This window comes from Pan troglodytes, chromosome X (assembly GCF_028858775.2).
Source record: "Pan troglodytes isolate AG18354 chromosome X, NHGRI_mPanTro3-v2.0_pri, whole genome shotgun sequence".
Classification (NCBI taxonomy): Eukaryota; Metazoa; Chordata; class Mammalia; order Primates; family Hominidae; genus Pan; species Pan troglodytes.
The window spans coordinates 20,208,785-20,233,832 of record NC_072421.2 but is presented as its reverse complement, the minus strand read 5'-3'; the positions used below and the strand labels follow the sequence as shown (position 1 = coordinate 20,233,832).

The 25,048-nt window shown below is 42.9% G+C and overlaps 1 protein-coding gene across 21 annotated transcripts in view; it reads left to right on the top strand.

The window, feature by feature from the left end:
• The window catches only part of SH3KBP1 (SH3 domain containing kinase binding protein 1), a 356,082-nt gene that overhangs the window by 249,528 nt on the left and 81,506 nt on the right, over nt 1-25,048 (top strand). For all 21 annotated transcript variants that reach the window (XM_063804933.1, XM_063804930.1, XM_054676597.2 and 18 more), the window contains one exon: nt 5,495-5,589. In XM_063804933.1, coding sequence (XP_063661003.1) covers nt 5,495-5,589 — 95 coding nt within the window. The remainder of the gene's footprint in view (nt 1-5,494; nt 5,590-25,048) is intronic.

Below are 25,048 nucleotides of genomic sequence, written 5' to 3'. Positions count from 1 at the left end.
ACACTTTAAGCTGAATGCATGGCTCTCATCCTATCTTCACTGTTGTCTGGTCAACACTGTATGTTTGCAAACCCTTTTCTGCTACTTGAGCTCCTCGAGCAGATAGTGTCTTATTTACCTTAATTTCTCTTTCCTAGAACATGATAGAAGTCCACACCCTTATGTGCCATTCTAAAATACAAAAAGCTCTGAAAACTAAAATGTTTTATTACTCATTGGGTGATAAAACTTGTTCTGGACTGACATATGCCTACTCATAGTCTTTATTTTTCCCACTTGGAGTGACCAGTCATCCATTTACTGCAGAATTTTAATGGTTGGGTGCAGCCCCAGCCCCCAGCTGAGGATGTTACATATTATATGGTATATGCAGTATATTTCCTTTCTAAAATCTGAATAATCCTGTCCCCAGGGCTTCTGAGTGAGGGATTACCAACCAGTAGTGTCTGAGATAATATTTGTCAGTTGAACGAGAGAATTTCTGATTATGATGTTGGTGAAACTAGATTATCCCTGAGCTTGATACTTTTGTTGTACTGTCCCAAGGGAAAGGAAAACTCCAGTTTTAGGTGTGACCTGGTACTTTCCAAATGCTGCTTAAAGCTCTGAAAGTCTTCCTACCAGAATCTGCCTATGACACATGGGGTTTTGATCTTTATACCCTAAAACTGAACTCAGAGAGTTGTCCTGGATTTAATGTTATTTCCTTCTGTGTATATGTTCAGCTTGCTGATATATTTATTCTGTTGGTTCTGCTTTTATTTTTTTTTAAGCTGAGAGGGTTTTTGCTTGTTTGTTTGAAGTTGGTTTGTTTTTATTGAATAGATTATAAAACTAGCTGCAGGCAGTCATGTGATGTGGGCATGTGAGTTCAATTCCTTTAACAGTCTGTTTTTAATATTATGTAAATTTCTAAAAGTTTAGAGATTGAAATAATGTTTTTTGGGGAGGGTGTAAATCATGACTGGACATTTTGGTGATTTTAATAGAGCAAGCTTCTTAAAATTTGAAAGCCAATAATTAGTACCGGGGCTCTTGATGTGGGAACTAGGTAACTAACAGCTTTGGGGTCCTCAAACCTTCTGATATTGTACACATTTTCTCTGCACATTTGAGTGTGTGTGTGTATGGTTTGTTGTGTTGTGTTTTTTTTTTTTTTTTGGAAAGAGTCATTGCTTTTTATCAGATTCTTAAAGGACTCTAAGACAAAAAAAGGCTTATGAACTGATTTAGGATTTCAGTCTTATGCTAATTCATTAGTCATTTTTAACCTTTCTAAAGAAAAAAGACAAAATCATCTCAAATTGCTGGATAAATTATGCTTTATTTTTTTTCTCTCTATGTGTGTGTGTCTATTCATTCCTATTTGATCTCTAATTAAATCCATCCAATTGATGAATAGATGGAAAATGCCTGCCTCTCAAAATTAATTTAATTCCCTGCTTCTCCAACTCTGTCCAATACTCATTTAGAATTTATAATCTTCCCACATCCAAAGGATGTGGAATTATACCCTTCTTTTAAGACATATCAAATGCCTCCTCTTTTGAGAACTTTCTCCTGAATGTAATCTTGCCTTTCTCTGAAACACAACAATATTCCATCATAGTGAGTTTATGTGTATGCATGGGTTTGTCTTTTCTTTCTGCCATTCTCCTCCCCTTGCTTTTCTCCAAGAATTAGACTGTCACTTCCATGCAGGGACAGGAGGGAGTGGTTGGGCTTACTTGTATATTACAGTCCCCCAAATTGGCAATGTCTTTTTCATGGTGGTGGTCCAATAAATATTTAAGTGGAAGTCAGGAACATCTTTGTTCCATATACTTTAACATTAAAACCACAAACTCAGACTTAATAATTTTTTTGCAGATAACAATTTTGAGTGTCTTAAAGCCACTGATACATCCAATGCAACATAGTATTTTTTTTCTTTCTTCTAAAAAAAAAAACGGGATACATGTGCAGAATGTGCAGGTTTGTTACACAGGTATATGTGTGCCATGGTGGTTTGCTGCACCTGTTGACCCATCCTCTAAGTTCCCTCCCCTCATCCCCCACCCCCCAACAGGCCCTGGTATGTGTTGTTCCCCTCTCTGTGTCCATGTATTCTCAATGTTCAACTCCCACTTATGAGTGAGAACATGCGGTGCTTGGTTTTCTGTCACTGTGTCAGTCTGCTGAGGATGATGGCTTCCAGCTTCATCCATGTCCCTGCAAAGGACATGATCTCATTCCTTTTTATGGCTGCATAGTATTCCATGGTGTATATGTACCACATTTTCTTTATCCAGAAATATTTTTATTTTCTAATACTACTGAATTCAGGCTCAAATGCCTCATCAATAAAAATACATTCCTGTTTTAAAATATGTCATAATAAATTAAAGTGTGTGAAGCTAATGGTTGCCGGGTTTGGTCAGGAGTTCTGGGTGATAGTGCCTGTGACTAGAGTCATGAAAAGTCACAGCTCAAAGTCAGAGCTCCCAGGAACTCAGGTCTAGCCCAGTGTGCCCCTTGGAGCCCTCAGAGCTTCACTGACATGTCTTTGGGGACCTGGGTGGGAGACGGGACAGCCCTACTCCCCAACCAGAACAGCTCTTTTTTAGTTCCTTTATATTTGAGCTCTGGAATACCTTGAAATTTGCTAAGTGTCCTGCTGAAGTTAACCAGGCTCTCCTCTCTCCCCTCCTTAGCTGGTCCCTGATTTTACACCTGAGGACACTGAGGTCATCCAGAGTTGTAGTGTGATTGTCTCAGGTCATGTGCTTGCAAAAGCCCAGCTGGGAACCCAACCTAGTCCCAAGTATCCTGCCTTCTGGCCCACCGTCCTCTCCTCCTCCTCCTTGTGGCCCCTCCAAGTGTTCCTCCCCTTTATAGGGGTCACTTGGAGATCATCAAGAAACATTGAGTGGGAGCTCTGTGTCCGGTTTTGGGGGGTGCAAAGAGGGCTGAGATATGCTGCAGCAAGCCCTGGCACCAGTATCTCCTCTTTTTCTCTAACAGTGGTGCTTTCCGGATAATTCTGTGTCTAATGCCTTACACATAAAACAGCATAGCTGCGCAGTCGAAGTGTTCTAAAGCTGGATTATGGTGATGGTTACACAACTGTATAAATTTATTAAAACTCATCAAATTATCACTGATTTTCTTGGCATTCCTCTTGCAGTTGAAATATGATTTCAAGAGCACCAAACACTGTACTGACGTCCAACAAAGATAAAACTGTTAAAAGGAGAATGGCAGGGGCAACTGTCTTCCTCAAGTCTGCCTGTCTGTCTCTCTGTGTCTGTCTGTCTGTCTCTCTCTCTCTGTCTCTCCATGTCTCTCTCTCTCTGTGTCTCTCGGCCTTTCCGTCTCTCTTTCTTTCCCTCTGTCTCTCTCTCTCTCTCTCTCACACACACACACACACACACACACACACACACACCAGGGAACAAAATCTAACAGCCTCTCCCACCCCCAGCAGATTTCCTCTCACATCTCATTGGCTGCAAATAGAGCACCTGCCCATCCCTTAACCAGTCACCAACAAAAGAGAGTGAGATTAACATTATTTGCCTGGACATATTTTGCTTTATCCCCAGGGCTGTGAGAGGGTTCCATGTTCCTGAATGTAATGCCTGAACAAATTAGGATTCTGTGAACTAGGAAGAGGGTGGGGAATGTCTGCTGGGATGTTAACCAACAGTCTCTATTACACTTAATTAACTTTTTTTGACTGAAGGGAACAGAAACATGACCTGTTCTTTCTTTGTTGGCTGTGGGTTTCTGTATTCTTTGTAAAAATTGTTTCATGATTTCCATCCAAATAATTATTCTTAAAGCCAGGACTCTGTAGTGCAGTTCTTCAGTGATACTGTGTTTGTGTTGTTGTAAGTTTTGAGATTGGCAGTCATATTTCACTAGCACAGTCAATAGGAAAATTGGTGAGGAGCTGTCATTATCCAATTTAAACATGTTTTAACTTTTTCTGTCTCTGTAGAACATTTGACCAATTCAGATTTGGGGAGGTTTGCTATTACTAAGTAAAGAGAGATAGAACGTTGGTAACTATATGGGTTTAGGAATATGGTATTGATGGGATTTAGAACTATTGCCCCTCAGCACAGGTTAAGGGGCAAAAGCCATCAGAGGCCCAGAATACCCAAGATGGAAGATTTCCAACACTAGGACAGGGAATGTAACTAATATTTTCAAGCTATTGTAACAGAATATGAAAACATCTGCACAAAAGCAAAGTGAATACCGCCTCTCCTCCCTTCACTCCTTCTCCTTCCTCCCTCTCTTCTCTGTCCTATCCCAACCCTAGACCACAGTGTATCTGTATTATGGATTTTTTAATTGCTTTTATTTTATATGTCACAATCTCTGGTTGTTGGGATGTTAACCAAAATAAATAAACACATTTCAGTAATAGAAATTACACTAGGGACAGTATAATTGTCATCAAGAGGTTACCTCTAAGACATAGCTCTAGGTTGTGATCCGTCTGCAGGAACGGGCCTGATGCTTGGGAAATATCTAAGGCCATTCACAGCCATTAGGTTTGTTGACTTTGATGCAGAATACTCGATGCCTGTCCCAGTAGATACTAATTCTCTTGAATTTTTCTTTCCACCTTCTGTCCTGAATCATCAAGGCCTAGTTTTCCAAGTCTCCATTTCCGAAATACAAATGTTTTCACTATCTTCGTAACTTGTGCTTTCAGATAAATAGAGATGATTTAACAGCACATGGACTTTCAAAAGCATGTAATTCAGGACATACTTAAATCGATTTTTAGTGGCCTTAGTATTTTTCCCTCTTTGGTGAGGGCTATTGCATCTCTTTGCTGAGGAACAGCCATCTATGCATAGGGAGGTTCCCACAGAAAGGCCATGGGACATATTTGGACAAGCTTACCCCCACACATATGTGTGTAAAGAATGTTCAGTCAATACTTGTTGGCTGTTTATGGTTGGCATGTGCTTACATAGAAATACATTGACATTTGTCTCTTAAGACGTACCATAATGGGGTAACTTTTCATTGTTTTATGTATCCTGGGTAGCTTTGTAACATGTATAAATACCTTGTTTCTAATTTAGTAATGTGTGGGAAAAGGCAGTGAGGCAAAACTTAAGGGTTTTTTGCCCTCTGTAGACTATATATGTTTATGCATGCACCTGAAGAGTATATAAAATGGTATATGTCTGTTTTCCTGAGTAAGGAAACCTTTTTACCTTTCTGCCAGAGAAAAGCAAAGCAGTCAGGGGCATCTCATGATGTCACATGATTTGTAAGGGGAAAAAAAGTGGAAGCCAATAAATATACATGAGCTAAAAATGAGCACTCTCGGGTCATTTTCTGAGGGTCACCCTTTCTTCGTGCAGCAGTAATATGCTACCTGTTACGTGTGCCTTTCCCTGAACTTAATGTTGTAGAGATCATTTTCTCCTGGGCCAGCTCATTAGATAAAGCATTTTAAAGGTTATGTTTTCTGTTTTTCTTATAGGCAAGGATTACTGCAAAGTAATATTTCCATATGAGGCACAGAATGATGATGAATTGACAATCAAAGAAGGAGATATAGTCACTCTCATCAATAAGGTAAACAAAGGTTGTCTCCTACCTTCTAAATCGCGAACTGCTTTGGGGTGTTGACTGGACAGTATAAGCTTTTGCTTCAGCGCTTGAAAGCTTGGTTTTCTCAGTCCTGAACTTGTGAGGAAGAATCTTGTATCTTTCCTTTTGATCAAGCTAAGCCCAGCATCCAAGTGAATGCATTCGTTGAGACGAGAATAGATTTGTTTGCCTTAGGACCAGCTGCAGATTTGCATGGTCCTTCAGAAAAGTCTGTTCCAGAAGGAATAACCCAAAAGGCAGCCTGCTCGGCTGGAGATCCTGCCCTCCACAGCAGCCAGGCTGCAGAGCTCTGTGTCCTGAGGTATCCGAGGAGGAGTTTTTTTTAAAACGCTGGTCATGCCTCACAGGCAGAAAACGCTTAAAGAATGTTTGCTGTTCAGATCAAAGACAGGTAGAGTGCCTGAGAGAATTTTTCCTGTCTCGTTTGGGCTAAGAAGATTGAATGATTTTATTATTATTAGAGCCAGAGCCCTGTAAATAAACAGAGAGCTATAAAATCTGTGTGAAGTGATGCAATTGAACAAGGGCTTTGGCTGTGTACTTTGTGTGCTTTCACACAATGATACTCACCAAGTAGGTGGTTGAAAGATATATTATTTAAGCAATACCCAGAATATATGACTTTTTCTCTGAAGAACAGCATTTTTGTGATGGTCAAATATGGTAAGAAGCTGAATGGTCTTGAAGATGTGTATGGTGGTTTTATTCTTGTATTCAGGGGAGTGACAGGGAACTTAGCACAGTTCCCTTAGCACAAGTGTGACTTGGGAGATCATCGTGGCTGCCTGCGCTCGGTCTCGCAGGGCTGGGAAGCCTTGGCAGGGTGGAGGATGCAGGGAAGGGGAAGAGATTGCAGGTGCATAGAGTGGGAGTAGGCCCAGGGTCCCGCCGACTGTGGCCATTACTGAGAGGGTGGAGACTGTGGTGTCACCTGGCCCTCCCCCTCCCCCAGGGCTTGTCCATAAGGTGATCAGTAAGATTTACCTTTGTTATCAAGAGGTTACCTCTAAGACATGGCTTTAGAGATTGTGTGTTTTATGAGCCAAATCCAAAGATGCCAGGGAACTAATGACCCAAGAAGTTAACTAGCTTGCCACAGGTCAGGAGTTTTAGGGAGAAAGCTGGTCCTCTCATGGACTCCATATAACAGTGGTATGGAGTATATAATGCTTTCTGGAACAGCAAATCATTCCCTGTTTTGCAGATCACCCAAGAACTCGTCCATCTTTTTACCTGTAAAGTATTCTCCCCTGAAGTTATTTCAGTATGTCTCTGTAGGTGTTGAATGTGGCAGGAGGAAATGAGGGGAAGAATGCTTCCCTTGTTGTTTTCTGCAAATGAGGCAGAAGTGATTCTTTTCTGTCTCTTTCAGATTGCTTTCTGACACACAGTGCATTTCCTATTTTTAATCAGACCTGTAACCAAACAAGCGGAATAAGAAAGTTGTTAAATGGGTGTGAAGCACAATACGAATGCTGTAATAATTAGCACAGATAATTTGGTTTTAGAAATACTGGGAAAGGGCTAGAGTGCTTTTTTCCCCCTTGATAATAAAGCAACCAGAGAATTAAATAACTGCTATTCTTTGCAGTGGGAGGGAGGGGGGGACTCACTAGCCTGTTTTTGTTTTGTCTTTGGAAGAGAGGGAGCCTCTTTTTAGTTGAAAACCTGGTATGTCAATAATATTTAATGAGGTCTGAGAAAAGACACCCATCTGTTTTTATTTTGACATATTATACTCCAGTCCTTCCATTTGAATACATATCATAATGAGAACACATTCATCTTGATGATTTTGTTTCTAACCTCCCAGCCTGAGATCCAGTCTGATAAAAATTAATGTGATTTTTCTAATGACCTTAGTCAGAAAGGGAGTATCTATCGGTCCCATCCACATGGTACAGATAAATGAACAGGTAGATGTGGCAGGCTGCTTTCAAGAGTGTCGTGAAGGTTACATCCCATTTCTCTGGTTTCATAGATTAACGTCTTTGAAAGCAATTTAGAAACTGAAGCAGCGCACTGCTATTAATATTATATTTGCAAAACATGACGTTGTCATCTCTGCTGTACACTTGGTCTGTTGACCTGACTTTCACATTGATCCAACTCCTCAGGCCTAGAGTTCTCATATCACCATTTTGACACTTGGTCCTCCTAGTCCCACCCTGCTCCCACCCACAAGCCTTTCTCTATCCCTGCCACTTCCTGCCCTGCAGAGCTAAGCACAGGCTTGAGTTGTTCTGTATCTGTCCAGGCCAGGTGAGCAAGGACCAGGCTTCCTCCATCCTTCTTTCTCTATCACCCACCATAGCACCCGGTCTGGAGGAGAGCCCTGGGGTGGTGAAGGATGGAGGGATGTTTCCCCCAACTCCAGTGTCCCCTACCCAGTTCATCCCTAGCACCTCAGCCCCTTCTTTTTGTCATTCTCTAACACTGCTGTGCTCACTTACCCTTCTGCGCCAATCAAAATCTTTAGTAACTTTCTTTTTCTTTATTGTAAAATCCACATAGATGATCCTAGCACTCCTTCACCCGTCCTGACCTCAGTCTGTCTTGGTGGCCTTGGTCCATGTGGCTGTTCTGCAGGTACCCCCCGTATATCCCCCTCCTGCTTATGTGTCCTCACTAACTTGACTCAGACCGTGTTCCTGATGCCCGAGATGCCCTCTGCCTACCCACATTGCTATTTTTTGTTTGTTTTGTTTTATTTTGTTTTTGAGACAGGGTCTCACTCTGTCGCCCAGGCTGGAGTGCAATCGTGTGATCTCGGCTCACTGCAACTTCCACCTCCCAGGTTCGTGCGATTCTCCCACCTCAGCCTCCTGAGTAGCTGGGATTACAGGTGTGTGCCTGTACAGTAAATCATGCCTGGCTAATTTTTGTATTTCTAGTAGAGACGGGGTTTTACCATGTTGCTCAGGCTGGTCTCGAACTCCTGACCTCAAGTGATCCACCTGCCTCAGCCTCCCAAAGTGCTGTGATTACAGGCGTGAGCCACTGCAGCCGGCCTAGCCACTGCACCCGGCTTCCAGTTTGCTGGGTTTTTTTGGATAGCTAATCACACAGCCAGTCTTAACTCATGCTGCTTGGGCCCATTTTAGAGCTTGCTGCTTAAGAAAATCCTTTGTGCTCTATCATTTTGCTTTTATTTTTTTTTTTATACAACCTGCTGGGAAATCAAATCTCTTGCTATCCTGTGCTTGTGCAGATTTTTACTTTTATTTCCATAAAATGCCTGCCAGCCTTAACCTAGCATTCCAGTTTGCTGGAAGCGGTGTGTTCAGATGACAAGTGCCATGTAGGCTACCAGCTCCCGGAACCAGGGTTTGAATCCCAGCTCCACTGTTCCTGGCTGTGTCTTTTCGGGCATGTTGCTTACCCCCTCTGAGTCTGAGTTTCCTCAGCCATAAAGCAAGGGCCATAAAGCTGACCTCACAGGGCTGCTGCGAGGATTTACTCTGGCAGGGAGGAGTCTGTCAGTGGCACCCATAATTCTAGGAATTGTCACCCAACCCTGGCTGCTCTTTCTTGGGCCCTGGAAGTGGGAATGGAAGGGCTGTTGTGTCTGAGCCCAGTTTGCTGCTGAGGCTGGAATGCCATGACGTTAAGTAGGTTAAAATGGTGAAAAATCCACCTAAAATAGTTAAGTGTTCACAGTGGAGGAGATTTTAGCAAGAATTTGGAAAGAAAACATGCCATAAATATTTTGCTTGCTGAAAGTGGGAAGAATGGAGTCGGAGCCTGTAAAACCCTGCTGACATTATAGAAGATTGTTACTCTTCCTCTAAGTTAGGAATCGCCCAGAAGTTCATTGAGATGATTGTATACTATTGCTATTATAAAATGAATGGTTTCACCATGATCTGTTTAATATGCATTCTGATACGCATATTTATTGGATGTAGGAGTTGAGGTGAAAGACCTGAACTGCTGTTCTCTAAATTCTGTGTTCGCCGTAGAGGTTCCTGATAGACCCCGAATTCCTCTGACATTTACTTTGGTATCAGTGAAGGTGGTTTCCCTTTGCCCTGCTTTTCTGTGCTGTAGCAGGAGTCACAGAGCAGGCTTTGCCCTCATTTTTAGCCCCAGATTGTCAGTTCATGTGGCTTTCTAGAAAATGAGTCAGACACCTTTAGTGGGTGTGTATAAGCCCTCTGCAGTTCCTGAAATAATGTGCAAAGACCCAAACTATTTCTGTATGTCCCTGGAAGCCAGGAGGAAATGTGGCAACCTGAATGGTTTGTTTTCTAGTTTATTTATAAAGAATTCTTGTGAATTTAGGAACATTTCCACTCGTGCAGAACACACCTGTGTTTAGCTTTTATTTCCAGTCACTCAAAAATAACTCCCGCGTCTGTGTTCCTGCCACCCCCATCCCTGCCTTCCTGATTTGTGCTCAGAGTGTGTTTGAAAAGGTTCCGAAGCTTCTGGGTCTCATCCCAACTGGAGAAGCTTCCTGGAGAAGGGCTGAGGGCAGCTTGGCAGGAGCTATGCCAGGGCTCAGCTGCAAGGGTGAGATGGCCATTGGAAGGTGTCCCACGCTGTGGCCGCTGCCGCTTGGGGCAGAATGAGCCCAGCTGTGGAGAGTGGCCATGTTCCCACTCTTGGCCAACAGCCTCCTGGCCTCAGAGCAACAGCCATTCCTCACAGCTCCCACTAACCTAGGAGGAAAGGCTTCCTCTGTGACCCTATTGTAAACAAGGACCTTTAGGTGTTTCTTATCAAACAGGCTTCCTTGGGTAGTTGTGTCTTTGACCCTTAAGCATACCCAACCTCCCTGTCTTCATTGTTTTAAGCCTATTTGATGACATCAAGATGAACGCTTAGAAAGCTAACGTTATTGGTCAAAATCGTGGAGTCGTAGAGATGGAGGGAAGGGAACGGAGGCAATATTAGCTAGCATTAATGTTCATGGAAGGAAACTGATAGACACACCCTAGAGAAAGAGGGGACCCAGGCCGGGCTCAGTGGCTCCCGTCTCTAATCCTAGCAGTCTGAGTGGCTGAGACGGGAGGATCACTTGAGCCTGGGAGTTTGAGACCAGCCTGAACAACATGGTGAAACCCCATCTTCACCAAAAAATACAAAAATTAGCCAGGTGTGGTGTTGTGTTCCTATAGTTCCAGCTACTTGGGAGGCTGAGGCGGGAGGGTTGCCTGAGCCCAGGAGGTTGAGGCTGCAGTGAGCCATAATTGTGCCACTGCACTCAGGCCTAGGGGACAGAGTGAGACCCTGTCCCCCAAACCACAAAAAAGAGGGGACCCAGAATATTAGCTAAAGACAGTTAGTGGCATCCCCAACACAGTAGTACAGTCATCTTTCCTTGGACCATGAGGATTATCCACTGAAGATTATTGACAACAATTTTAATTTGCGCCCTGTCCTCTTCCCCTCACAATGTTCGTTCACTCATTCATTCATTCATTCATTCATTCATACATCGAAGAATATTTATGGTGTGCCAGGAGCTGTGCAAAATGCTGGAATACAATGGTAAGCCAAAAATTCAAACCAGGAATTTTGCTTCTTTGTAGGGACCCCAAGTATTTGGAGCTAGACATGCTGTGAGGGCACAGTTAGAACCGCTCCTTTTCATCTCTACCTCAATATGTTTTCCTCCCTCCTGTCCCAGACAACAGTTGAACATTTAATTAACTTAATGATAGCTAGATCTTTCTCCAGGACCACAGCTTCCCAGCACAGGATTCTGAACCACGGGCAGCAAGAGCCCGGGACCATCATCACCATTCCCCTTTCCTCAGGAGTCTCCCCGGAGCTCAGCATTTCCCCTCATCTTCACAGCAACCCCGGGAATTAGGTGGGACCATGCGTGTTCTCTGCAGATTACAAAGGAGGAGCAGAGGCCCAGAGTGCTGAAGCAGCTTTCCCGAGGGACTCCCAGCAAGTCAGTGGCAGAGCCAGGTCAGAGGCGTCTGCTGACCCTGGGCCAAGTGCTCTTGGAACTTGGGGGCTGGGCAAGGTGGTAACTGCGGGTGGAGTTCGTGTTTCCTGTGGGGCTGAGTCACTTCCAGAGGTGACTCTTGTCTACTCATTGAGAGTCCTCATTGTTACTGGATATCCAGGGCAAGTGTCTGTGGAGTTTCCTTTGTAAGGTAATGACATTATCATTGTTACTTAGCAGAAAAACAGTATTACCATGCCATCACCCCATCCTTTGTTGATGATGCTCGCGTTTTGAAATCTATGTTTCCGATCTGTTAGGGTCAGGACATCACTGTGGTGGTTTCTGGATCATCCATGACTGTAGGAGTCCACTGCCACCTCTAAAAGAGTGAAATGATGGTCCATGCAGAGGGAATGATGAGTTCAGCTCAGGGTTGACATTGGTTCTTTTTGTGCCTGAGGCCCGCCTCCCCAACTGCTTTCTTCCAGTTTCTTCCCATGCCCAGAGTATTTTGCCTTCTTCTTTTCTTCCTAGCCTGGTTGCCACTTAGCTTTCCACTCGCTGTCGGGGGAAAAAAAAAAAAATGCAGGCAGGAGTCCTGAGGTCCTTCTAAGACATTCTGTGATCAACTCTGTTATTTTTTTTGTTCTAATGTTTATTTCCCCTTCCTGCCTCCCTCCCATTAATTCATTAATGAACTAAAACATGTATTCATGAGAAAAATGTTTTCAGACTTCCTTGCTTCCCACCCCACAGGAAAATAAGGTTGCCTTCACAAAGAGAAGCAGCCTTAGGAATCTCAAGCAAGATCCTTAGCTTGGTAGGAAGAAAGCCGATCAGCTAAATCGATTGCTGGCCCTGACCCTTTCTCTCTGAACTGCTGAAGCTTTTAGCAGAGCTCAAATGGTAGGATTAAATGTGGTTCCAAGGGTGAGGAGTAAATTAGCAGGTGTCACCCTGACGATGATGACATGCTGACAGACCCATTAGACAGACATGTTTTATGAGTGAATGAAGAAGTTAAGCATAGGTCTGGGATCATCTGGGTTTACAGACATTTGGAAAATGTCAGTGTTGAGCAAATGAGTCATTTATGTCATAGAATGTATTTCTTGCAGCATGGCCTATCTTGTTAGGCTGCTTATGTCCTTATTCTAGACAAAAGTCACAATATATCTCCTCCTCAGAGCATTTAAAACCCAAAGGAGTATAATTTGTTGCTGTTTTGTCTTCCTTTTATAAGTAGCCAGGACACTGGGACCAGTGAGAAGAATCATTACCATCACACAGACATAGTTTTAAATTACATGAGGATGGTAAACATAGGGCTTGGGGTGGGAGAAAATATCGTTTTAGTTTACCAGTAGACAGTTGTTGAAAGGCCACCCCAACATTTTGATGGTCATTATTATAGATTTTTCCTTTGTATCATGGACAGATGAGCTTGCAGCTGATGTAAATTCCCAGGTGCATATGCCTACACAAATTATATAAAACTGTCTAAAGAGATCCTGTGTTTGTTCAACCTAATTGTCATATCTCTGCAGAATGTTGTGCTAAAGTGGCAGGACATCAGTAATCCCCCATCTTGGAATACTTTTTTTCCCCCTCTGCAACACACAGAAAAAAAAATCTGTAGGTATCTTAAGGAATTAGAGAAACTCCCCTTTTTTTTCTGTTTCTATCTCCACCCTTTCTATTTGTATTACTCTGTTAGGGGTGTTCTGAGGCTTAAATGACATGTTGTATTCAAAAGTGCTTGGGAAACATAAAGGTTAAATCACAGGGCTGGGTGTAGTGGCTCACACCTGTAATCCCAACACTTTGGGGAGGCTGAGGTAGAAGGATTGCTTGAGCCAAGGAGTTTGAGACCAGCTTGGGCAACACAGCGAGAGACTCTGTCTTTACACACACAATATTTTCTTTAAAGGTTAAATCATAGTTATTGCTATGATAAGTTATTAGAAGAAGATGAAAAGACAAATGCCTGGTAACTGAATGTTCTTTCCTGGTATATTGAACTGTCCTGAAATTAAGGTCAGTACTTCCCCTGAAGTTCCTTTTCATTATTTATTTTAGCTTTTCTTAGGATGAAAGTAATGTATTACAGTTGTGTAACCTGTCTTGTTCAGTATCTCAGAGTGCTTTGCATTCATATTTGCATTTTATTAAATTACACGGTTTCTGAGATGAAAGTGGCATGGGATACACTTTTTTGTTTGTTTGTTTTTTGAGATGGAGTCTCGCTCTGTCACCCAGGCTGGAGTGCAATGGCGTGATCTTGGCTCACTGCAACCTCCGCCTGCCGGGTTCAAGTGATTCTCCCGCCTCAGCCTCCGAGTAGCTGGGATTACAGGCAACTGCCATCATGCCTGGCTAATTTTTGTATTTTTGTAGAGACGGGGTTTCACCATGTTGTCCAGGCTGGTCTTGAACTCCTGACCTCGGGTGATCCGCCCACCTGGGCCTCCCAAAGTGCTGGGATTACAGGCATAAGCCACCACGCCTGGCGGGGATACACTTTTAAGTCATACTTTAAAATTGTATAAATAACACTTACTCTTGGAAAAAAAATGAGAAAAACAGACAAATAAATACAAAGAAAAATCAAAATTACCAGTGACCTTACCACCTTCACATACCTCTTAATATTTTCGCAATTATTCTTTCAGACTTTTTCCATATGTGCACATAATTACAGTTTAAAATAAAAATAGGATCATATTATATACACTATTTTATAATAACCCTCTTTGTCCAAAATACATCATGATTATCCTTGGCAGCATGGGTAAATGATTCCTTAGCATCCTGAATCCTAATGTATGGAGAGAGTACCAAAATCCTCTTTTTTTTTTTTTTTTTTTTTTTTGAGTCAGAGTGTCACTCTTTTGCCCAGGCTTGAGTGCAGTGGCATGATCTCGGCTCACTGCCACCTCTGCCTCCTGGGTTCAAGCGATTCTCGTGCCTCAGCCTACTGATGAGCTGGGACTACAGGCCTGTGCCACCACACCCAGCTAATTTTTGTATTTTTAGTAGAGATGGGGTTTCGCCATGTTGGCCAGGCTGGTCTTGAACTCCTGACCTCAAGTGATCCGCCTGCCTTGGCCTCCCAAAGTGCTGGGATTACAGGCGTGAGCCACTCGGCCTGGCCCTCGACAATCCTCTTTTATGCTTAGCTTGTTTCCAGTTTTTCTTTGTGTTAGACCATGTTGCACATAGTCGTCACCCTGTTCAACAGTCTTTGTGTGCATTTCTGCCACTTCCTTCTAGCTGTGATACCTTGGCAGGTTACTCATCTCTGTGTGCATCAGTTTTCACATCTGTGAAATGAGAGTAATAATAGTACCTACATCCTGGTGTTGTGAAGATTAAATGAGATGAAGTAGGTAAAGCATTTAGAAAGGCTGGGTCCTAATAGCTGCTACATAAGTGTTAGCAGTTACTATTTCCTGATGATAAATTGCTCAGTGTAATACTGTATTGATGCATTTTGAGGGCATATTGAGGATACATCCTGAAAGATTGTGCCAATTTAGTCTCCTCACAGGAGTGCATGCAAATATATTTCCCTATTCTTGTCATCCCTGGATATTATCATTCTTTTTAATCTCTGCTAATGTGATTTGGGCTCTGCTAATTCTGCATTTTAAAAAATGATTACCGAGCTTGAACATTTTATGCATCATTTCCAATTGATTTTTATAAAAATACCTTATATTCATGACATTAACCTGTCATCTTCATATTACAAATATTTTTTCTTAGTTTATGACTCATGGAGATCTTTAAGAAAAAAAGTCATTAAAATAAATGCCTTTTAGGCTTAAAATTTCCTCATTTTATAGTTAACTGTGTAGTGCAGTAAAATGTGTCCTTTTAAAAATAGTTTTGATTAAGGTTTTTATATTTTATTTCTAGCTGGAAATGGTAGCCAACTATTAAATGCATTCTTTTTCTGCCTTCCTCAGGGCTTTCAGTGTTTTTATTTAAAGCTTCTGTCTTTACAGTATTTTTTTTATAGTGGCATTGAGAGAGTCCCTGAGGTTCTGCATGGATGCGTATAAGGATCCTCATATCCTAGAACAGGGTTTGGCAAACTTCTGCAAAGGGCCAGGGAGTAAATATTTCAGGCTTTGTGGGTCATGCAGTCTGTGTCACAATTACTCAACTCTGCCATTTTAGAGCAAAAGCAGCCATAGAGGTAAATGAATGGGTGTAGCAGAGTTCCAATGAAACTTTATTTATGGATACTTAGATTTGAATGTCATATAATTTTCACATTTCTTGAAATATTCTTCTTCTTTTGATTTTTAAAAACCATTCAAAAATGTAAAAACTATTCTTAGTTTGTGGACCACAGAGAAATAGGTGGCAGGCTAGACTTGGCCCATGGGCTGTAGTTTGCTGGCCCTTGAAATAGAATATCTGGAAATAGACTCATAAAAAAATCCAGCCGATTAATTTTCAACAAAGATACAAAGACAGTTTAAGAGAGGATAATCTTTTCAAGAAATGGTGTTGGTGACCGGGCATGGTGGCTCACGCCTGTAATCCCAGCACTTTGGGAAGCCAAGACGGGCGGATCACGAGGTCAGGAGATCGAGACCATCCTGGCTAACATGGTGAAACCCCGTCTCTACTAAAAATACAAAAAAAAAAAAAAAAAAATTAGCCAGGTGTGGTGGCGGGCACCTGTAGTCCCAGCTACTAGGAAGGCTGAGGCAGGAGAATGGCGTGAACCCAGAAGGCGGAGCTTGCAGTGAGCCAAGATCGCGCCACTGCACTCCAGCCTGGGCAACAGAGCAAGATTCCGTCTCAAAAAAAAAAAAAAGAAAAGAAAAGAAATGGTATTGGCACAATTGGACACCCATAGGCAGAAAAAAAAAAAAAAAACAACCTGAACCTATTATACAAATTTAACTCAAAATGGACCATAGATCTACATGTAAAACATAAAACATCAAAAGTTATGTATGAAACACTGGAGAAAAGAGTTGTTAGACATGATACCAAAAACACAATCCATAAAAGAAAAAACTTGCCAAATTGAACTTCAGCAAAATTAAAAACTTTTGCTCTGCAAAGACACTCTTGAGAGAATGTTATTGGCTAGTCTATTTTTCCTACAAGGCCATCTAAGCCCCAGTGTTCAGTAAGTAATTGCCTGCTACGTAATTGCGTGGATTTGAAGGACCTTGGTTTCATTCTGAGTCTTCCTGGGAATACCTCTTGTAATACATGGATCTTTCACATTGGAGCCTTTCCTTGCCCCGTGCCCTTTCTCCCCTGTGGTGGCAGACAGACAGAGCCATACTCCAGTGGTCTGTTCTGGACTCGGCTGAGCAGCCCGAGGGCCTGGATTTGACTTTGGAATTGTATTTTTTACTCGCTGCACAGGCCTAGAAGCTAAATCAGCTAAGTATAGATTAAAAGCCACCAGACAAGTTTTCAGGCTAAGAAATATGTTTTCCTAGTAGAAGAATTTCTTAAAAGAAGTATGGATTTATCTGGTGAAGAATGGAAGTGGAAGATAGGAATTTACTAATAGTCGCTGCAGCTGGCTTCAATGTTCTTGACCTTCAAAATGATCATGTCTATGCCCTTCACCTCCTGTTCCTTCCCAGTCCTTATCTGTGGAATGAAGAATACCACCTTCTCCTTTTTTAAAGCTTTCTTTGTATCTCTTAGAATTGGTGCAGGAGCTAAGAAAATCTCTTAAAACATAATAATAAAAAATGCTTTATGAATGCCACTGTCTACCTGTGAAGCAAAATGATTTTCTCTCATATCTACCATCCTTTTAATGGAAGAAAAGCATGTATTTGGATGCAGAGTCAATGCAGTTCTCTAAACCATAAATGAAGGTAAAAACTCAGCTATGGGATGCTCATCCTGGAGGAGTAGACTATATATTCAGCAATGTGCTATGGATGAGCTGAAGGTGCCATTAGAAACAGCTTTTAAGATTTCCGATTAAGCGGTCATCTCAATGTAAATGACCTAGCAAGGTCCCTAGCAACTTTCCCACAAAATGAGAAGTTTCTGTGAAAATGTTGTTATATAAGTTTACATTCTTGATTATATCTATTTATATTTTTTTAATTGTATTTATTTTTTTTTTTTGAGACAAAGTCTCACTCTGTCGCCCAGGCTGGAGTACAGTGGCACCATCTCGGCTCACTGCAACTTCTGCCTCCTGGGTTCAAGTGATTCTCGTGCCTCAGCTTTTCAAATAGCTGGGATTATAGGCATGCGCCACCACACCCGGCTAATTTTTGTATTTTTAGTGGAGCTGGGGTTTATGTTGGCCAGGCTAGTCTCAAACTCCTGAGCTCAAGTGATCTGCCCACCTTGGCCTCCCAAAGTGTTGGGATTTCAGGTGTGAGCCACTGCACCCAACCGCATACTTGATTATATTTAAATGGACAGGAAAAAAATGTAAAAGTGCTAGCTTAATAATTTGGATTTTGTGTATGACTTGTTCACATGCCCTTATATATAGTTAACGTCTCTTGGAATACTTAAAGCCATCTTACGAGGACATTGGGAAGGTCCTGTCTATATAAGGATCTCCTTTTCACATGATTACTGTTTTTTGGTTTTTGTTTTGTTTCGTTTTGTTTTGTTTTGAGACAGAGTCTGGCTCTGTTGCCCAGGCTGGAGTGCAGTGGCACGATCTTGGCTTACTGCAACCTCCGCCTCCTGGGTTCAAGCAATTCTCCTGCCTCGGCCTCCCGAGTAGCTGGGATTACAGGTGCCCACTACCACATCCAGATAATTTTTGTATTTTTAGTAGGGATGGGGTTTTGCCATGTTGGCCAGGCTGGTCTCAAACTCCTGACCTCAGGTGATCTGCCCTCCTCGGCCTCCCAAAGTGCTGGGATTACAGGCGTGAGTCACCGCTCCTGCCCGATTTTTTTTTGTTGTTGTTCGTTTTTTAAGACAGGGTCTCACTCTTGTCACCCAGGCTGGAGTGTGGTGGTGTGATCGCAGCTCACTGCAGCCTTGACCTTCTGGGCTCAGGTGATCCTCCTACCTCAGCTTCCCAAGTAGGTGGGACTGCAGGCATACCACCACATCTGGCTAATTTTTTGTAGAGATGGGGTTTTGCCATGTTGTCCAGGTTGGTCTCAAACTCCTAGACTCAAGTGATCCGCTCACCTCAGCCTCCCAAAGTGCTGGGATTACAGGCGTGAACCACTGCACCCAGCCAATTACTGACCCTTGAAGTGGACTTATGGGAGTAGAAATTCTTTCATTCCACAATTAGAAAAAAGGCTAAAGCATAAACATTTTTTAGAAGACTTTAGATTGCATATGTTGCAAAGGAAATTATGAAATCAATAAATAATTCTGGTATATTTTTTGTATACAAACTATATAGCCATGTTCCACAACTCTAGGAAGTACCAAATATGAATGGTCACCCTGGAGTTGGGCCAGCACGGCAGCATCTGTTGGGTGCTGTTCTCTGAAGAGGCTCCGGATAGAAACTTTTTTTTTTTTTTTTTTTTTTTTTTGAGACAGAGTCTCGCAGTCTGTCACCCAGGCTGGAGTACAGTGGCACAATCTCGGCTCACTGCAACCTCCACCTCCTGGGTTCAAGCGATTCTCCTACCTCAGCCTTCTGAGTAGCTGGGATTACACGTGTGTGCCACCACGCCCGGCTAATTTTTGTATTTTTGGTAGAGACGGGGATTCACCATGTTGGTCAGGCTGGTCATGAACTCCTGACCTTGTGATCCGCCCACCTTGGCCTCTCAAAGTGCTTAGATTACAGACGTGAGCCACTGCGCCTAGCCCTAGAAACATCTTTTTCTAAGAGGAAAACAGGCTGAGCACACAGAGGCCTTTAGGGCTTCTGCCCTTGGTTGTCTTCTATGAAAATCCCCATGGGCCTTCCTGATTCCTGCCTTCGTGACACTGAACACCTGTGGAAGTCCTGTTCTCTTACTAGGGACTGAGATTTGGTTTAAGGTTTTTTTGTTTTTGTTTTTGTTTTTTCCCCTCATTTCTTAATGACATCTGAACTCAAAGGTTACTTCTGTAGCATTTCCTCACCTATGTGCTGTGAGGGTAGGGTAGTGATTTCTTCAGCTCTCCAGGGTGGATGGGAAGGGCCTTAGCTGGCCGGAATCACCCCTCTGGGCTGATGGCCTTCAACAACCTTTGGCCTCCAGCAGTATGTCATAAAAATAACTACTATTTTATGTGTGCGCCATTATCTGAAGAAAGCTAGGTGGCACTAACTTACTGCATGTATTTATCCTTCTGTATAAAGATGTTCAACAATGGCTCTACTTCAGGGAATACTTCACCTTCCTTGTTAGAGAAAGGAACATATGACTGGCAAAGGAAACTCCAGGATAATTAAAAACCCTTGTATGTGTCTTCATTTCACACATTCTTTCTCTAGGACTTCTTTTGGGAATTAGACCTTGAAATAGCTCAGACTTTTAAAGATAGAGCTGAAAGTTCTATTATATCTAGAATGAAAAAGTCCAGTCTAATTGAAGAAACAATCTTTTTGAGGGAATATATAACTTGGTGTTGCGGCTATTATAGAGTAAAGGGTAGTTAGACTTACCTTCCTGTCATAGACAACTCTAACATTGGCCAAAACATACAAAGTGGCTGTTTTTAGGCATTGGACAATACATATCACAAGAATGTGATCCTGGAGACAAGGGAAGCATAAAAGTGAGTTTTACATCAACCCTGGCTTTTTGCCTAGAGGCACTTTCTAAATTGCAGCACAGGGCAGTGGAGCCCAAACAAAGAGTAGCAGACTCATTTATTGGATAGAGGAAACAAGTTGTAATTCAGGACTGCTGGGGTGGCTCAAATTTTCAGGGCATGGAACTGCAAAAGAATGAGCTACACAAGGAAAGAGTGTCAGAAATGTATAGATCTAGATGATTTGGCCAAATACTAAGCCAGGCATCAGTAGGGCAAGACTCTATGAGGCCTGGCAGAAAATAAGAACTTGGAGGGGCTGTGAGCTGAGTGGATATCCCAGAGATCACCAGTAATGGGAGATGTTAGAGTTCTAGCTAAGCAGAGTAGAAAAACACGAGGTGCTATCCTCGTGTTGAGAACTTCTGGCATCCAGTTGAGAACCCAGAAAAGCCAGCCACAGGAACAGCACTACCCTAGACCCATTGTAACAAAGCCTAAAAACCCAAGCCTTGACCAGTCAAGCTGACCTGCAAGTAACCTGCCTACCATAGCAGAACTCAACACTCTTTCAGGGAAGACAACAAAATCCAGTCTTTGAACAGCAGCATGCACAGTTGCTCAACAACTGTTGAGATAATATAATCGCAAATGACTAGATCTGTGAAGAAGCAGGAAAATGTGAGGTGGCTTGAAGAAGACATAGGGGTGTTTCTGAGTACAGTTTTCAGGCATTGATACCTGCTTCAGTTAATATTGGCATCCCCAAGAGGAAATGTGTTTACTGTTTTTTGTGTGTTATCCACCCAGTTTCTTGTTACTAGTTATATAGTATGTAAAAAGAAAAAAGCAAAAGTTAGTATAGCAAAGCCTGTAAATTGTTGCCTGCTAAGAAGCCACGATTTTTTGTAAGTAGTTCAACTCTGGGTCATGACTTCGTTGTATTACAAAAGAGTGAGTGACTGCCAGTCAGGCGTGGTGGCTCACACCTGTAATCCCAGCACTTTGGAGGGCCGAGGCGGGCAGATCACTTGAGTTTAGGAATTTGAGACTAGCCTGGGTAACATGGCAAGACCCTGACTCTACAAAAAAATTAAAAAATTAGCCATGCATGATGGAGTATGCCTGTAGTCTTGGCTGCTCGAGAGACTGAGTGGAAGGATTGCTTGAGCCTGAGAGGTCAAGGCTGCAGTGAGCCATGATGTATTTATCCTTCTGTATAAAGATGTTCAACAATGGCTCTACTTTGGAATGCCACTGCACTCCAGCCTGGGCAACAGAGTGAGGCCCCGTCTTAAAAAAAAAAAAAAAAAAGTGAATGACTGCCTAAGCCTTAGTTATCCTGTGATGTTGGCATTTGGAATGTAGTGTTTTCTTGAGTAAGCTCGTCCCTAGGACTGTCTCCTCAGGCTTCTCTCTTTAATTTTGGTCTGCCAGGCATTGCTTCTGACACTGAATAGTAGTCAGTGTAGTCCTCGTTTTTTCTTCTTACCTTATAAACCATGATATGTGGCTGAGCCTCCTTTAGTAACTGATTTATGGGGATGTAGAAAATTCTGAGAGAAATCCCAGCCATGCAGAATAATTGCATCTCTTGGGGAGGTGTTAACAAGCAGAGACAGAGATGAGTGCTTCTGGGCCCCAGCTTCCATGGAACTTTCGCTCAATAGCCCCCACCCCTAAGCTCTATGCAGAACGCGTTCATTAGCAAATATTAAATGGCTGTTTCCATACTGCTGGTGGATGCTGAGGGTGTGAGGCCCTCTGGGGGCATGCTGAGGCTCACTTAACAGCCTCACCCAAATTGTCCAACACTCATTTTCTCCTCAAATGATATCAGGGAAGGTCATGAAGAACAGCCATGCTGGATAACTTCTGGGAAATTGGGACTGGGGAGCCTGAGGGCAGCTGACCACCAGAAGTGACTGAGCAGAATACATTTCTTTTTCGTTTGCATCAAGTGGTGTACCCATTTTTATGTTTTCAGTTTTTGGTTTGAAATGTCTGTTTCTAAGCTGCATGTTCCCATTTGAACTCAAAGAAGACACTTACAATGCCTGAGAAAATGTAGCCTTCCTTTTTGGGGTAATTTTAAAGTTTTTGCCACAATTTTGAATAAATAATAAATTCAGAACAGATCAGCAGGTAAAGCCTGATCATATAGATGAAGCTTCCTTTGTGTAGTAATTCTATACCTGCTTCCCCCTTGTTCAGTTTGACCTCACTTCTGATGTTTGAAAGTGGAGAGAAGTGGGACAACAGTCTGGAGGAAGATTGGGTCATTCATCTATTCAGTCAACATTTATTCAGAATTGACATGTTCCGGGCACTATGGCAGGAATTAGATGGAGACAGAGGTGTGAAGATAAGAATCCTCATTTTCAAGGAGCTTATCGTTTTCAGGAACCTTGTGACTCAAAGTATGGTCCACGGAGTAGTGGCATTGGCATCACCTGGGAACCTCTTAGAAGTGTAGAATCTCAGACTTGCCCCAGACCTACTGAATTTGAATTGGCATTTTCACAAAATCCCTAAGTGAGAAGCATGCACATTAAAGCTTGAGAAGCGTTCATCTTAAATCACTGATTCTCAGCCTACACACTGGAAAAACCTAGGGACATTGTAAAAGCACTGATTTCCTGTGCCCATTCCCCACCCCCAAATTGTGATTTAATGGGTATGGAGTCTGGCCCAGACATCGGCATTTTCTTTTAAATTCCCAGGTGATTCTAAATGTGCAGACAGGTGTGAGAGCCACTCATCTAGTACATGGCTTTGTACTCTTGACAAAACAGCCCAAGATGAGATTGTAGCTCATTCTGTTAACCAATGTACAAGCTAGGTGGCAAGTTTGTCTTTTCTACAGATTTGAAGTGCCTAGACTAGAGGTAGGCACACCAGGTCTCACGTGCCCTCTCTGTGCCCACAGGTTGTATGTCAGGGAGTCGCTCTCAGCTGTGTGGAGCACTTCGGCCAGGTTACACGGGGCCATGCTGGCAAGATTGAACAGACTGAGGCCCGATACTGAAGTCTGGGCAAGGCCTCCTTCCTCAGACACACCCCGGGGCCTTGGCATCCCTCCCCTTGGACCCCCTCCAAGTGTGTGAGCTGCTGCCAGGGGGTTTCACCTGAGGCAGCAGGGACTAGGAGTGGCTCCTTGGCACTCGAGGATGGCGCTGGGTCACATGACAAATGCACATGAGTGTAATTAAGCAGCTCTCCTGGTCACATTGTCCCTCAGGGATTCGGACCAGGCCATGTAATCACGATGATGACAATAACAACAACCAGCTCTTGTGTCACTCTTTATACTTTGCAAAGATTTTCACATTTGTCAGGAAACCGAGATCCAGGGAGCTTTCGTCACTAGGGAACAGCTTAAGTGTCACATGGCCCATGCTTGCTCTGTTCCACCTCTCTCTGAGTTCCACTTGAACATGTCAGGCAAAATAAGGAATGGCTCCCTTGTGACAAAGTGAGTTCCCTGTTATAAGCAGTATGCTAGGAGAGAGTAGATAACCTGAGATGTAGCAGAACGCAGAGGCTGGACTACACAACGCCTAATGCTCAATTCATTCATTCCTTAAAAGGAAAAACATCATTTGCATTTTATAGGGAAAAGTATATGTTACCCTAATATCTCCCTGGTGTTGAGGCATAGAGAAACCATTTTTGCCATTTTAAGGACTTGAGTTTGAAAGAGTAAAAATGATATGTCAGAAATAAGATTTCTTTCCATATTCTTGCTAAGCGTTTAGGTCTACTTTCCCCTGAGTTCATGCTAATGGAGCTTATGTCTAAACAGCAGCTTTCTGGAAGCGTCATCTACATGCTGCTCCTTTTCTCATTTCTACCTCCCACCTCATTCAGAGTTCATCCCCTCACCTGCCTACAATGCTCTTTCTCATTTGTATTAGAGTCTAAAACTCCATGAAGGTAACTGTCGTCTGGAGTTATGCCTGGGGTCCTGGTGTAATTTATTAATAGCGCCCCAGATTTGGAAACAAATTGTAGTACTTGGGCCACGTTACCTCTCTCCTCAGTGGTCAGCTACTGCCTCACCATCCTGCCTTCACTCAACTTCTACCATCTTCCTTGGGGACATCCACTTCCGCCCTGATGGCAGTCGGGCCTCACAAGTGGTTGATCACCTGCCCCTCCTTTCTGCCCCTGTCACTCAGTGGGTGCTGTCTTGCCTCACACCTCATATCACTGTTCAGTAGATGTTGGAGGGGCGGGGTTTGTTCCAAGCTCTAATTCCTGTATATTCTCTTCCATGAGCACAGCTTTCCTCTCTCCCTCTTCTCTTCCTTTACGCTCAGCAAGTCTGCCCTTGACCATTCTCATTGCCTCAGTTCTTGTCCTTGTTCTCTGCTTCCAGGCTGCCCAGCTTGTCTTGGTCCCACTTGTTTGTAAATCCATTCTAGCACTTCTGCCAGTGTTTCTGTGTCATTCTGATTCACTGTGTCTGCCTCTCCCACTAGACTCTGAGCTTGGGAGCCCCACAAGGACATGATGGTTTTCTTTTCTCCCCTGGATTCATCTCCTATCCTGCACATTTTAGAAGTCTAGCCCAGCCATTGGCATTTTTTTTTAATTCCCAGGTGATTCTAAGTGTGCAGCCAGGTTTGAGAGCCATTTTAGGTTCTCAGTAAATAAATTGAGGCCAGGCGCTGTGGCTCACGCCTGTAATTCCAGCACTTTGGGAGGCCGAGGCGGGCAGATCACCTGAGTTCAGGAGTTCAAGACCAGCCTGGCCAACATGATGAAACCTCATCTCTACTAAAAATACAAAAAAATTAACCAGGTGTGGTGGCAGGTGCCTGTAATCCCAGC